This window comes from Phyllopteryx taeniolatus, chromosome 19, assembly GCF_024500385.1.
Source record: "Phyllopteryx taeniolatus isolate TA_2022b chromosome 19, UOR_Ptae_1.2, whole genome shotgun sequence".
In the NCBI taxonomy this organism is placed as follows: domain Eukaryota; kingdom Metazoa; phylum Chordata; class Actinopteri; order Syngnathiformes; family Syngnathidae; genus Phyllopteryx; species Phyllopteryx taeniolatus.
In genome coordinates this window covers 8,404,441-8,420,047 of record NC_084520.1, presented here as the reverse complement: position 1 = coordinate 8,420,047, position 15,607 = coordinate 8,404,441, and the positions used below count along the sequence as shown (strand labels likewise).

General features: G+C 42.9%; 1 protein-coding gene and 1 long non-coding RNA gene across 5 annotated transcripts in view; one reads left to right on the top strand and one right to left on the bottom strand.

Annotated features, from left to right (window-relative positions):
- trrap (transformation/transcription domain-associated protein) overlaps positions 1–15,607 on the top strand; it is a 78,715-nt gene that overhangs the window by 59,436 nt on the left and 3,672 nt on the right. For all 3 annotated transcript variants that reach the window (XM_061756194.1, XM_061756193.1, XM_061756195.1), the window contains 9 exons: positions 623–784; positions 3,899–3,989; positions 4,787–4,992; positions 5,677–5,938; positions 9,405–9,630; positions 9,716–9,933; positions 10,231–10,415; positions 10,774–10,977; positions 14,422–14,616. In XM_061756194.1, coding sequence (XP_061612178.1) covers positions 623–784; positions 3,899–3,989; positions 4,787–4,992; positions 5,677–5,938; positions 9,405–9,630; positions 9,716–9,933; positions 10,231–10,415; positions 10,774–10,977; positions 14,422–14,616 — 1,749 coding nt within the window. The remainder of the gene's footprint in view (positions 1–622; positions 785–3,898; positions 3,990–4,786; positions 4,993–5,676; positions 5,939–9,404; positions 9,631–9,715; positions 9,934–10,230; positions 10,416–10,773; positions 10,978–14,421; positions 14,617–15,607) is intronic.
- Positions 4,239–8,810, bottom strand: LOC133469302 (uncharacterized). Of its 2 annotated transcripts, none has more exons than XR_009785668.1 (5): positions 7,325–8,810; positions 5,802–5,906; positions 5,310–5,429; positions 5,102–5,235; positions 4,239–4,979 (listed from the first exon to the last, which is right to left on the bottom strand). It is a non-coding gene; the product is annotated as an uncharacterized LOC133469302 (long non-coding RNA). The 2 variants fall into 2 exon arrangements; XR_009785667.1 differs by having other exon boundaries at positions 5,310–5,387; positions 7,325–8,806.

The window sequence follows — 15,607 nt, the reverse complement described above, 5'->3', positions numbered from 1 at the left end:
CCTCAACCAAGCCTTAAACAAACGTCCTCTCCTGTCCTGAGCACTGGTGACCACTAACACACGTTTTTCCCCATTTTGTCCTTAGAATACCGTCGACTCGCTCCTCTCTTGTTGTCGGCGCCACGGTAACAAGAGTATCCGGTTGCATTTGAGTTGACAAGATAAAGCCCAATGATCGTAAAAAACGGGATGTAGTGGTATCAGAATACAAGATTTCATTGCAGTAGTCTGACAGTGCAATCGCGAAAGAGCTAATTTGTCTTGTAGTTTGATCCGGGCATTACGTGTTGCCTGTCTCAGACGTGTTGTCTCTTCCACACCGCCGACGTTTTTTTTTTTAATATATAAATAACTTCATTGGCCGTCAGATATTTACAGTACTACGTTAAGACATGCGACAAGGCTAAAAATAAACTAGTTTTTGGATTCAAAAATACTGTGCACGCGGTGACATGGAGTAAATGTCTTTTGTGGAGCCAATCAATGACGTCATTGATCTGATCGGCGAATTATGACATTAAAGCCGATCAGCATAAAATGCTAAATATCGGCCGATTCCGATCAGCCCGATAAAATCGGTGTAAAGTCTAATTATTTTATCCTTCTCACACTTTATTTATAGGTTTTGTGGCTCCTCAGCTTCGATGACAAGGACACACTGGCAAATGCAGTGGACAAGTACTGCGTCGGAGTCCCGCCCATCCAGTGGTTGGCATGGATACCACAGCTGCTGACCTGCTTGGTTGGTTCTGAAGGCAAACCTCTGCTCAACCTAATAAGCCAGGTGCGTCTGTCCCACAACTGCATTGCTTTGATGATCTTTTGACAGCGTTCTCTGTGAAAGTTGAATATTCAATCTTGGCTTCAAAAATGTGACCCAAACATTTAGACAGAGTTTTAATGACAACAATTAGTTTTATTTTTGTCAGTCTAATGTCTGGATTTTGGCTACTTCCACTGATTAAATATTTTTGTGCTCTTGCTTCATCACATCCATTCAGTCCAGCACATCTGGCTCCTGTGTTAGCATCAGTTTTCATGCGCGTCTTCCTAATGGCGATGAATTAACAGCATTCACGCCAAAGTGATATCTCTCTGCATTCTATTTACCACATTCAGCATTCAGGAGACCACCCGCCCCCCAGCAAACTTCCTTTTTGACACCCATTCATTGGCTTTCACTAGACCCCGGCGAATTGGATTTTAAATTATTTGCACATGAAATTATATTGTTCCGACGATTTAAGGAAAAAGATGAGTTATGATACAGGGAGAGGATTTGTCATGTAAAGTCAAAACCAGCAATTGATATGATCTTGCGTTTTAGTTGTTGATGAAGAGGAAACTGCTTCATGCCACTGGCAAAATATCTGTGTAGATCCATTCACGTCTGTGGTCTGTGCGACCACTCTGTAATGATTGATGAGTAAAAGGTTAACAGTGTTCACTTCACAGCTTTGTATGTAAAGAGACAATCCTATTTTAATGCATGGCAGTCTTTATCACAGCAACTTTTTTGAATTATTTAGAATTTTTCCTTGGCGGCGGGATGTTTAAAAAAACGTATGTTGAAAAATTGATGAAGGTCAGGCAAAGAGCGCCTGGGGGAAGGTGGCGAGACGAATCAGAAGTTAACAGAGAATATCAGCAGCCCTTCTCCCATACTCCTAACCTCTCTTCTTGTCAACCGTTCACCCTTTTCCCCTCAGCCCACCTTGGCTTCACCAAAGTAGAATAACTCTTCCCATTAGTGTGCTGATCTGTAGTTCCTTCGTCTGACTTCCTTCCTTCCTCTTTCATCTTTAATGCTGCTCTTAGATGCCACCTTGATCTTCCTCTCATTCTGCTTAGTCATCCTCTTGGCTATTTCTGTTTTAATAGCTCACTCTTCCATTTATTACATGGAATTTGGACATTAACGTCAGGTAAACAATTGTAAGCTGCAGTAGAATGTCTTCATAGCCAAGGATTTTTGCATCAATGAGTGCTCTTGCAGTAGTGAAGTAGAGATCGAGGAGTGTCTATCCACTCTTTTTAGCTCAGCATTGAGGGAATAGAAGAGGTAGGAAAAGTATAGAAGTGAACTTGTAGGTACCGTTAAACCAAGTGTCAAAAGCAACATAACAAAAAGCAACTTCAATCAAGTGGCAGCTCTATTTTCTATCAGCTCCATGCTGTCCCAGATTAGATTGACTACAGACGCAGCCCTCTCCAACATTGTTAATCCACCTGGGGCTCTTCTACAAAGATCCTGTCTGATTCTTTCCAATCTTGATTAGAGGTACAGGAGAACCCCCTTCTATAAGCCGTGCTTGTACAGAGCCAGTTAGCGAATGTTATTTTTTAGGGAAATAGCAAGAAAAAAATCTGATTAATTCTATTTTCATCTCCCATATGCCCAAAGTCCAAAACAAGCTGCTGAGTCTTTGTTTTAACACCATAACATAAACTAGGGGCAACTTCGTCATAGTTCACGGTCTGTTGTCAGTCACTTCCTTTTTACCGTGTCATTTTGAGTTCTTTTCCCACCAGTGTGACACTCAAGACAGTCATTTTTGTATCTGTACAATATTCAGTCTATGCTCATACGTGCCATTGCTTGTTAGGAATTGATATATGACTTATTCTGTTCCAGAAAAAAGACGGTAGTGCTTTCTGTTCTGTATTGTTAATTGTCTGTATATAGTTATGAGTCATTTCATTTCCAACTAGTCTTACCTGGAGAACAAATTTCTGTTGTGCAGTTTAATTCAAAAGTAGCTGTTAGACTTTGTGGTGAATTTGCCTGTTTTTTAATAGGGCTGGCCTAAAATAAAATCTCACTCCCCACCAAACCCCCCCCCCCCCACGTTTTTTTTAACACCCCCACGCACGCACGCACTCTAAATAAAAAGCAAATGAACAATGACATTATTCACAATTCACAGTTCACAGTTTTGCTTTTAGCATGTTTCCCCTTCTGGGATTTCTTGCTATATTTCTGTTGATACCAAACAAGCTTTGAAACAGTTTTTTTTTTTTTTTTTTTATCTGAAAGTGTTTCGCCTGAGCATGAACTTCAAAAGAAGTAATATTTTATTTTTTTACAGATAACGTGGAATATACGTTTTTCCTATCAGACAATGCCTCATTTGTCGAATACAATCCTAAATAAGTATTTTATGTTGCACAATTTAAGACAAAATGAGCCTTCAAACTGCATGGCTCGGCTTGTGCATGTGTACGAGTGATGTCAAAAGTTCCCAACATGTCGATGAATCACTACTTTTTAAATTCCCACATCGTTGGAAATGGCATACAAAGCACAATGGGAAAGTGATTCCACTAATGATCTCTGTTTCTTAGCAATAATTAGTCGCCGATCGCTTTTTTGAAAACTAGTCATTAGAGGGGTCGGAAAAGTCACAAATTTAACAACACAGCTTTTGAAAAGTAACATCACTGTTCACAGCTATGTTGTTGTACATCAGCAGGGATGAGCTTTGAACAACGCATGCTGCTAAAAACATTATTTTAAAGAAAATCATCCTGAAAAACTACAGTAGAATTAATCGATACTATCATTCATCATCCAGCCCTTTTAACCCAGCACCTCTTATGTCACGTATTTAGCTTCCCCAATGTTGTCAGTGACTTTCCTTGAAAAGGTCAATTTCATCATCACTAACATTCAGTTTTGCATCCCAACTCCCCTGACGTACACCTAGCTGGCTGTATCAGTGTGATCTCTCACTTGGCACACACACAAGCACAGTATCTCTCGACCAGTATCTCACTCTCTCTCTCTCTCTCTCCCTTCTCCTGCCTTTCCATCTCTGCCTGCCTCGCCCCGTCTCCTTAGCTGTCCTGAGGGGGGAGTCTTTGAAATGTAATATCTGACCCTCTTTTTATCCGCCAGGTGGGACGAGTTTACCCCCAGGCTGTCTACTTCCCAATTCGTACCCTTTACTTGACGCTCAAGATCGAGCAAAGGGAGCGCTACAAAAGTGGTAAGAACACATGGCTTTTTCTATTGATACCATATTGAACAATTTCACTTGAATTATATGTACAGTGGTACCTCGACTTACGAATGACCCTGCTTAAGAGCTTTTCAAGATACGAGCCATCGCTCGGGCGATTTTTGTATTTTTTTGTTTCGAGTTGCGAGGAAAATTTTGATTTATGATGCTAGCTACTGCCAGCATACTTCTCAGTTTGGCAGATAGTGAACAATTCTTCAAAAAAGAGGCCAAGTGCTTGCGTAAGCTGTTTATTACCATTCCCAGTTTACATTTAAACATAAAGAAAATTACACATTTATCATCCAAAAGTCCGCTAGTTCAATACTAACACACAATGCAAAACACCGTAGACGAGCTAACAAAACTAGTATCAATGGCACGGCGTTATAGCCCTTTAAGCAACTGATATTTGCACACAAACAGTGCAACAACACATGTATACTGACAATGCAACAATACTCACAGGCATATATGGTTCATGATTCACAAACTGTTTAATTCTTCTATGTAGTTATGTTATTACAATTGTATTTTTATGAAGTACAATACAGTAGAATGGTATTTTCCTTCTTAAAACATTACATAAATTGTTGATTCATGGGGGGCTGAAGCAGATAAATGGAATTTCCCTTCATTTCAATGGGAAGAGATGATTTGTGATTGATGGTTATGAGTTACAAGCATGGTCGTGGAACTAATTTAACTCAGGTCTAGGCACCACTTTATGTATCAATGACCAGATTCTCTAGATTTGTCTTTCATTCTATATGCTTGCCCCTTAGATGCATCTGGACAACAGCAGCCCACTTCAGTGGGGTCCCAGTCGCACTCAGGAGCCTCCGACCCAGGGCCCATCAGGGCCACAGCCCCAATGTGGCGCTGCAGCCGAATCATGCACATGCAGCGTGAGCTACACCCCACCCTGCTTTCCTCCCTGGAGGGAATCGTGGACCAGATGGTGTGGTTCAGGGAGAACTGGCATGAAGAGGTGAGAACAAAATTGGTGGTTACTTGTGTATGTGTGAGAAAATAATACAGTTGACTTGATATTCTTCTCCATCTGTGCAAATGTGCTAACCAAAGTTGGTGCTCCCTACCTGGTTGGCCACGCAAACTCTCTTCCTGTTATTTTACAAGGTGTTAGGTGGCTTGTTTCAAGCCAGAGGTGGGCCACTGCTGCACCCTGGTCACACCTTAACCATTTATCTTGGAAGTTATCTTGCAGTTGCACCTACAAAGCAGATAAAATCACATTTTAGCAGTATAAGCATGACCATATGTGGTATAGTACTTGTTCAGACTGACCAGGATAGAGCATTCCCTAATTGCACACGGTCCGCTCATGGACGATGAACTCCATACTGCAGTTAGCATGTATCTCTTCTGGAGGGAAAGAGGCAGAAGGAGGAGTGCTAAGGGAGATGGCTGATGGATGGATGTGATGAACATGTAAGACAGGGCAAGTGATTTGTAGGCACAAGTTTGATTGTGTTCGATGGTTTAGGAAACTCTGCACCCGCTGCATGCACTGTCCTGTGTTCATTGGGCACAATAGAGAAGCGCTATCATCCCCCAACCTGTGCCTTGCTTTTAGATTATTATTACTGATCTATTCTGTATTTTTATTTTAAAGTCATTTGTGTATCAACATTGACTGCTTTTATCAATGCAGGTTTTGAGGCAGCTCCAACAGGGCCTGGCTAAGTGCTACTCTGTGGCCTTTGAGAAAAGCGGCGCAGTGTCCGACGCCAAGATCACACCACACACGCTCAACTTTGTCAAGAAACTGGTCAGCACCTTTGGTGTCGGTTTGGAGAACGTTTCCAACGTGTCCACCATGTTCTCCAGTGCTGCCTCAGAGTCGCTGGCCCGTCGTGCGCAGGCCACAGCCCAGGACCCTGTCTTCCAGAAGATGAAGGGCCAGTTCACGACCGGTTAGTGAAATATTGCCATTTGTCTTCTTGAGATGTGGACATGCATACATTTGTACATATGTGAAGAGGGACAGTCTGGGTGACAAAAGTAAAATGTCTACTGTTTACAAAATGCATTTTGAGGCAACTCACTGATTGCAATGTTAGGAGGTTTGAGTTACACTGAGACCAATGGAAAAATGGGAAGTGTGTGTTTGCATGCCTTTTGTTTATGCACAGTCTGACCTGATTCACTGATGGTGTAGTGATACACTCGTGTTGCTTTAGTTCCTACTCATTGACGGTGTGAGTATGAATGCTTGTCTCTCTATATGTGCTCGAAGATTGATTGGTGACCAGTCCAGGGTTTAGTCAGCCTTTTGCCCGAAGTCAGGCTGGATAGGCTTAAGCTCTCCATGACCCTGAATAGGATAAGCGGCATGGAAAATGGATGGATGGATAAATGGACAGTCTGATCTATGTTTGAAAGATGAACAAAACTGAAAAATAATAAGAATTTTTAAGTCAATACAAATTATTGTACTGTATTGCCTCAGTATAGTAGCAGGTTCCAAGCTATGTGGTCTTAACTCACTGTCTACTGCCACTTTTGCTACTCTGGCCCCAAGAAACCTTTAACTCACTTTTCTTGATGTTTCCTATTAGAGTGAAAATGTACAGTTGTTTGGAACCACAGCCAAGAATAAGAAATGACTTAAAATGATCCTAGTCCATTGGACTTTCTTTCAAAACATTCATTTTAGTGATGTTTTCATGTGAAACAAATTACACGTGGAATGGAATGTGACGTGTTGTTCATGTAGATTCTTATAAGTGTATATTTGGCCTGTGTGATCATTTTCACATGAAGAATGTCGAAATCAGGAAACAAGGTGCCCTAGATGGGCACCTTATAAGTGCGTTTTGACACATCTTCAGGCAAATAATCCCTCCAGTTTTAAACAAGTGCCAGAAGTCAGTGTTCAAATAAACCTCTTTGTAAGTGCTTTTCACGCCTGCTTTCATTCCAGGCTGACTGCACATGCATGTCAGCTCAACTCAGTCCAGTCTTATTTTCCATACGCTCCAGTCTCTCCTGTGCCTTTTCTCCTTCGCTGGCCCTAAAAGCGGCCAACATAGCATGTGTTTGAACAGTGAGTGAAAGAAGAGATGTATGGCCAGAAAGATCAATAAATCATTTTGATGATAATATGAAAGTGAAACAAATAGAAGATACAGTAATAACAAATAGATAACCATGAGAAAGTGGGTCTGAGAGGGGAAAAGATAGTAGGTGCTATGCCATTAGCGTGCATAAGCATGGCGGCGACACCCAGACCGACTGAATGAACAACACAAACAATGATGCGCGATGCTCGCGGCGAGCACTGTGGTGATAAATCTCACCAGATGTTGCAGTGCCAGCTGTGCTCACGCAGCCAGACATCATCAGGGCTCCTGCCTCACAGCAAGCCCATCCACCATCGCTACCCAGCTGTCCCCACGGCAAAGTGTGAGCATGGCCGACCGCGACCCAAACCGCACAAGCCTTCGCCAAAGCGGAACAAAAAGGCTTTACAGAGCGGCTGAGTAGCCAAGCTCCCATTCCCCGCACCGTGCTAGTGGCTCACTTGCTTTCACAGGGTTTGTGGGCTGGAAAATATGGGTTTATGTGAGCATATATAACATCTGGCAGCAGGAAGGCATTCAAATCCAATTATGGCAAATGCTATTTGCATGAGTTGCTGTTTTAGTCGTGGATCTGTTCGGGAGACTTTTGTCACAACCGTTTTTCTGGGAGGCTAAAATTGCATATTTCTGTTTATTGAAATTCTGTGTGTTCTGCCATGCAAATGTCTTTTCGGATTGGATAAGCGTTTAGTCGCATACTGGGTTTGCACCTGGTAGTGACAGCTCTGTGAACAATAATATGTCTGGCTTCTATGACAATTTAATTTCCCTCCAGGAATCGATGGTCACCCATCACTCTGTCTCAGCTTTAGCAACTTTAACATGTGCTGTAGTTTACTACTTGAAAGCAGAATCCCCTCCAGCCCCTCCCATACTGTGACATGTCCATCCACCTTATAGCACTTATTGAATATACAGGATATATGATGCAATTAATGATGTTCTGCTATACAGAGCTTCTCTGCTGTTTGGTGTCAGGCGGGCAGAAGAAGACGGGTCATAGAGCAAGCTGTCCAGCTTTCTTGCTCCTGGCATTCTCTGAGCCTTTTGTTGATTCTACTGATTGTCAGAGGAGTCTTCAATTGTAGGGACTGCAATTCTAGGTTTATATCTGGTAGAGAATGAATATTTACTGTATTGCTTTGTGGCTTTAAAGGAGTAGGAGGGTATCTCTTTTTCTATTTGGTAGGTTTATACTCCCTTAAGGTGTTAAATTGTTGACGGGTAGCAAATTCTGTGGACCGTTTCAGTTTTACCGCTGCTTGTGATGTAGGTGAATTGCAGGCAGATGGACAGCAAAATAGGGCCACTACAAAAAGAACAATGTTTTTTCACCTCTTTTTTTTTTTTTTTAAAAGGGCTCTTTTAAATATATATATATTAGGTGTTCTCACTGTGGGAAAGATTGAACTGGTTTTGAAATGGCACAGCATTGCAGTTTTTGTTGATTTGTTATAACTCTCAAACCCTGAAATAGGAGCTATAGCTGTGTACGTGCAGTGCACGTCATTACCTGATATACAGAAGGGCTTTGCACACTCTCCTCCTACCTTTATTGTTGTTGATTACAGCTCCTCAAAACATCCTGCCTGCAATGTGATTTGAAACAGCAGTTTAATACTTTAAGACTTTATTTTTCTTATTTTTACTGATTTAATAATGTCTCAGCCTCCTAAAGGGGATTTTAAGTCAATGAAGCAAATAGTACTACTTGCGCTGCCTGTGATTTTTCCCTTCAAGGGGCTCTACACGAGAGACAAGGCCAGCAGTAAAATACAATATTTGGAGTGGGTGTATCTCAGGTGTACATTTGTGCAGCCACCGTCCTCCCTGAGGACCTCACAGTAACAAACACTGCTTTTGGTCTATATCACTGATTAAATAAATGGTGAATAACCATAAAATAATTGAAACCAATGAGTGGTTAGGTTTTTTTTTTTTTTTTACTTTTTGGGGTTCTGTTTCGCTCGTATTTTCTCACTTTCACAAACTGTTTTTATGCACAAAAGGGCTTATATATTTACTAAATACTCAGGACGTGTACAACTACATGAAAGGTTAATGGTCACACATGCACAAGCACACTTGGGAACGGCCCACTACTGTTCCAGCCTTGTACTGTTGAGATCAGCTCCAGTGGAGTAGTCTGGAAGGGTTGCATTTCTCAAGGTCACTGAGGTCTTATGCTTGGAATTCAGTATCAGTTAGCATCTCGGTAAAATCTGAGTTATTGGTTGTTCCTTCTTTTGTTCACTTGGAGTAATTTATTGTTATTGTTTGTTTCCTCTCCCACCAGACTTTGACTTTAGCGTGCCCGGCTCCATGAAACTCCACAATCTAATTTCCAAACTCAAGAAGTGGATCAAGATCCTGGAGGCCAAGACCAAGCAGCTGCCAAAGTTCTTCCTGATTGAGGAGAAGTGCCGCTTCCTCAGCAACTTCTCTGCGCAAACTGCTGAGGTAGAGATCCCGGGGGAGTTCCTCATGCCCAAACCGACACACTACTACATCAAGATTGCCAGGTGAGAGGCACTGGAAAATGCGTTATAGGAGCTATTGTTTAACATGTGTATGATTCTGTGCTCTGTTTCTGGTTCCTCTCTTCAGGTTCATGCCTAGAGTGGAGATTGTTCAGAAGCACAATACCGCAGCAAGGCGCCTTTACATCCGTGGCCACAATGGCAAGATCTACCCCTACTTGGTGATGAACGACGCCTGCCTCACTGAGTCTCGACGCGAGGAGAGGGTTCTGCAGCTCCTGCGACTCCTCAACCCTTGTCTGGAGAAGAGAAAGGAAACCACCAAAAGACACCTCTTCTTCACTGGTAAAAACACAGAAAAAGCACACAGTTCTCAAAAGTTTGGCAGATTTAAAGTGAAGTTTGAAATCTAAAGGCTTCTTTATACTCGCACGGACGGCGACCGCGCTGACGTCATTGCTGCTATCCCATGCGCAGTTTGCCTTTATACTCGAGCGCAACCCACGCACGCATTTATGAAAATGTACTGCAGTCCCCCTCCAAGTCGGGGGTGTCGCTACGGCTGGTATTGGCAGTTTGCCACTGCTTACCTCACCTTCCTCCTCTGCACCTCATCTGTATCACCCCTCCCCTTTTTTCTAGTGCCGAGAGTGGTGGCGGTGTCTCCTCAGATGCGGCTAGTGGAGGACAACCCTTCGTCTCTGTCACTGGTGGAAATCTACAAGCAGCGTTGTGCCAAGAAGGGTATCGAGCATGACAACCCCATTTCCAGATATTACGATCGTCTGGCAACAGTGCAAGCCAGAGGCACACAGGCCAGCCACCAGGTATGGAGGTCATTAGAACTATACTTTATGGACAAAATTAATTCACTGAATTAGTCATGGGTTGGGCAAAACTCCTCTGTCCCCTCCCTGAAATCTTTTTTTTTAATCAAGGCATTTTAGACAATTCTTTACTTCAAATAGTTTCTTTTAGGTGGTTTTGTGGTGCTCACAATGGAGAGGAATCACTGCTCTAGTGCATGAAGCAAGCTATCCCAATACTTTTGCCCAAACACTGTACATCTGCCCTGTTAAATTTAATTCAGTTTGGTCGCCTCATGCACCTGCCATACCTATGAACACTGTGCTTGGAGGGGAAGGTAATCTTTGTTTCATCAGTACATCTCCCCATGGCCACCAGGTGCTACGAGATATTCTAAAGGAGGTCCAGGGCAACATGGTGCCGCGCAGCATGCTGAAGGAGTGGGCCCTCCACACCTTTCCCAATGCTACCGACTACTGGACCTTCCGGAAAATGTTCACCATCCAGCTGGCCCTCATAGGCCTGGCTGAGTTCATGCTCCACCTGAATCGGCTCAACCCAGAGATGCTGCAGATAGCGCAGGTAAGTAAACTATCTCTCTCTCTCTCTCTCTCTCTCTCTCTCTCTCTCGCTCTCTCTCTCTCTCTCGCTCTCTCTCTCTGTATATATATATTAATAAAAACTCCCCAATTTTAATTGCAGAATCTTTGTCAATGTTCCACGTGATTGACTCTGCAGTCGCCTTCCATTGGGCTCCTTTTTTGTCAATATGAAAATGATGGTTGTTTATTTGTTTCTTAGCGGGAATTGAACACGCTAGTTGCTTTTTTGAAAAATATTTGCGAGAGTGGTCGGAAAAGATGACCAAAATGCTAAGTTGCCAACACTGACTCTGTTTTTGTAAACTAGCTCTTGTTTATTCATAGCCATGTTGTTATTTAAACCAGTTGCTTCAAACTACGCCGGGTGTAAAAAAATGTCCAGACAAATAAACACGAATTGATCAATGAAATTGATGAGTCACCTAGCCCTAAGTGTAGGTAGGCACTACCATAAATGTCAAACTTTTTCCAAGGACATGCAGGCTCTATGCACCTGAATTTAATATACTGGCACATGCTCGTATAAATGCATTGAGATCACCATTACCTACTATGTATCTGTCTTTATGACTCATCCTTTTCCACTGTGACATTCACATTAACGTCTATCAGTCAAGCAACTGCTATAAATGCGACGGATGTTTTGACAGAACATTATATGCAGTCCCCCTGCGCTCCAACTATCAAAGATGTTTCAATTTGAAGAGGCTGCGTTTGTGTGTGAGCGCATCTGCCTCTCTGTCCCCGCTCGGGGTCCTCAGACAGCTTTTTCAAAGTCATTAAAGATGATTGTGTCAGTCAGCCGCCCCTCCCCTCTGATCCTAATCGCCCTTTGCTGACAGGCATTCCTCCAGGCAGCTAAGCGCCCGTATTAAGCCCCCACTCTGCCTGTTCAATTCCACAGATCCCATTAGACACAGGAGGATTACGGTGCGGAGAGTGCACGTGCGTACAAGCGCACACCAAACTGGAGATCGCAAGGACAGGACATCACCGCCACATATTTGTGCCCCACCCTGCTTAAATAGAGACTTCATATAAACTACCTTCGGGCCCTACATCGCCCAGTCAGGCTTTGTGGAGTTCTGTCTGTTTAGCATAAACAAGCATAGCTTTTGTCAGTAGGACTTAATTTACATTTTTGCAGTACTTATCGTCAGAACTATATCATCTCCTGAGGACTCTTTCAATTCATTGTATAATTGTCAGTGTTTTTCACTCAATAAATATTTGTTTTGATAATAACTGATAATAGCTATCAAAAGCTCGGACAGGTGGCTAAAAATACTGAGAAAGTTGAGGAATCTTCATCAAACACCTGTTTGGAACATCTCACAGTTGAACAGGCTAATTGGGAACAGGTGGGTGGCATGATTGGGTATAAAAGGAGCGTCCCTGAATTGCTCAGTCATTCACAAGTAAAGATGGGGCGAGGTTCACCTCTTTGTGAACAAGTGCGTGAGAAAATAGTCGAACAGTTTAAGGACAATGTTCCTCAACGTACAATTGCAAGGAATTTAGGGATTTCATCTACGGTCCATAATATCATCAAAAGGTTCAGAGAATCTGGAGAAATCACTGCATGTAAGCGGCAAGGTCGAAAACCAATATTGAATTCCCGTGACCTTCGATCCCTCAGGCGGCACTGCATCAAAAACCGACATCAATGTGTAAAGGATATCACCACATGGGCTCAGGAATACTGCAGAAAACCAATGTCAGTAAGCACAGTTCGGCGCTACATCCGTAAGTGCAACTTGAAACTGTACTATGCAAAGCAAAAGCCATTTATCAACAACACCCAGAAACGCCGCCGGGTTCTCTGGGCCCGAGCTCATCTAAGATGGACTGATGCAAAGTGGAAAAGTGTTCTGTGGTCCGACGAGTCCACATTTCAAATTGTTTTTGGAAATTGTGGACGTCGTGTCCTCTGGGCCAAAGTGCAAAAGAACCATCCAGACTGTTATGGACGCAAAGTTAAAAAGCCAGCATCTGTGATGGTATGGGACTGTGTTGGTGCCAATGGCATGGGGAACTTATGGGTAACTATCTGTGAAGGCCCCATTAATGCTGTAAAGTACATACAGGTTTTGGAGAAACTTATGCTGCCATCCAAGCAACGTCTTTTTCATGGACGCCCCTGCTTATTTCAGCAAGACAATGCCAAACCACATTCTGCACGTGTTACTACAGCGTGGCTTCATAGTAAAAGAGTGCGGGTACTAGACTGCCGTTCTTGCAGTCCAGACCTGTCTTCCATTGAAAATGTGTGGCGCATTATGAAGCGTAAAATACGACAACGGAGACCCCGGACTATTGAACAGCTGGAGCTGTACATCAAGCAAGAATGGGAAAGAATTCCACCTACAAAGCTTCAACAATTTGTGTCCTCAGTTCCCAAACGTTTTTTGAATGTTAAAAGAAAAGGTGATGTAACACAGTGGTAAACATGACCCTGGCCCAGCTTTTTTGGAACGTGTCGCAGCCATAAAATTCCAAGTTAATGATTATTTGCTAAAAACACTAAAGTTTATCAGTTTGAACATTAAATATATTGTCTTTTGTAGTGTATTCAATTAAATATAGGTCGAACATGATTTCCAAATCATTGTATTCTGTTTTTATTTGTTTAACACAATGTCCCAACTTAATTGGAATTGGGGTTGTAATTGTAAAAATCACTTTTTTCTTTTCTTTTCTCCACGTCATTTGTGGGTGTTGTGCATAGAATTTTGGAAAAAAAACATTTGAATCCAATTTGGAATAAGGCTATATCACACAACAAAAATGTGGAAAAGGTCAAGCACTATGGTGCACTGTAAATCATTTCCCAGCAGCCCCTTTTAGTGAAGCTGGTCACCAGCATGCTGATTTAGCCTTCTGAGCACTGTCTGCAGGCTGATCAGAGCCCCCTGCAGGCGAGTTACTGGTGCCTCTGCCAACTGCCCCGAGGCTTGCCGCTCTGGGTGCTGGAGGAGCAGACGGCAGCAGCAGAGGGGGGAAGTGGCGAGATGGGAGGGGGGGGGGGGCGCACAAGCTGCAGAGAATTGCTCTGCCATAAAGCTGTCAGAGCCACTCACCCTTTCGTATGAAGAAGCTTATCATGACCAAAATGGCGGCTTGTGTAGAAGTCTTCCCATAAACGCAGGCCTAAAGATGAAAACTGGAGGTGTATATATTTAAGTAGGGCAGGGAGTGAGAGGGAGGAGAGTTAAATGAGGATTATAGATGTTCAGCTGCTGATAGTTTTGACGTGTTGCTGTGTCTGAGAGGACAGATCAATACAAGCTTGTTTTGTAGCCCGCCCTTTCCTAAAGTGTTCCATCAGCTCATGTGCACGCTCAAGGTCAATGCACTACTCAATCAACATCAACCTTTGGCTTCGTAACACTGATGACACGTTGTTCCCTGTCCACGCTTACAGGACACCGGAAAGCTCAACGTCTCCTACTTCCGCTTCGACATCAATGACGCAACGGGTGACCTGGACGCCAATCGACCGGTTCCTTTCCGCCTGACACCCAACATTTCAGAGTTTCTGACCACAATCGGCGTCTCTGGTCCGCTCACTGCCTCCATGATCGCTGTGGCACGGTGCTTCGCGCAGCCCAACTTTAAGGTAGGGATCTTTGAAGGCATCTGACAAGGATGGTCATTGTGTGTGTGTGTGCGCGCGTGCAAGTGTGTGTACAGGTGTTTTTTTTTTGTCTGTTGGTGTTTGTTTGTACAGGTATGCGGGTTTGTGCATACATTTGTGTTTGTGTATAGAGTACGTGTTTGTGTATCCGTTAGGGTGTTTTTGTGTACAAGTCTGTGAGTGAGTATGTGTCGTGTGTATGTGTGTTTACTTTGTACAGGTGTGGGAGTCTGTGCATGTGTGTGTTTCTGTATGTTTGTGTGTATTTGTTTCCTGTATAGTTTTGTGTTTGTGTACACATCTGTGTGTGGGAGTGCATTTGTTTCTTTGTTTTTGTGTACCCTCGTGTGTGTTTGTATGCATTTGTTTTTGTGTACAATTGTAGGTTTTTGTCAGTCATGTTTGTGCAAGTGTGTTTTTGTGTATACATGTGTGTGCATTTGTTTATTTCTTTTGTGTTTGTATATATTGTGTGTTGTTTGTGTGCGCGTGTGTATCCATTTGTGTGTGTTTGATCATGTATATGCATTTGTGTGCTTGTGTGTGTGCGTGCGTGTAGACTGATAATTATTGTACCCTATTATGTAAAATTCCAAGTGTTGCTTTTTACATCGTAATGCATCTATTGGACACTAATATGTTTAAAACTGCACAAATAATCTAAATGTTGCCTTACAGAATGTGAAGATGTCATAGAGCAACTACAGATATTCTATTTTGGGTTTATGTGTTTCTGTGTCTATTTTCTGCTTATGCGCAGCACTTTTTGAGTCTTGACAAAATGTTTGTTTTAAACAAAGGCAGTGCAATGAATAAGCAGCAGGCTGCGTTTTAGTCCACATAACCCAGCGGGGTGGTAACGATGGCCATGTGGAGTCTTTGGTAAAGCTGCGGAGCGAGCGGCAGGGCTTCACACGCTAATACAGAAGCTTGTGGACTCATCAAGGCTTTCGTGGCCTCCTGTCTCCAGGGA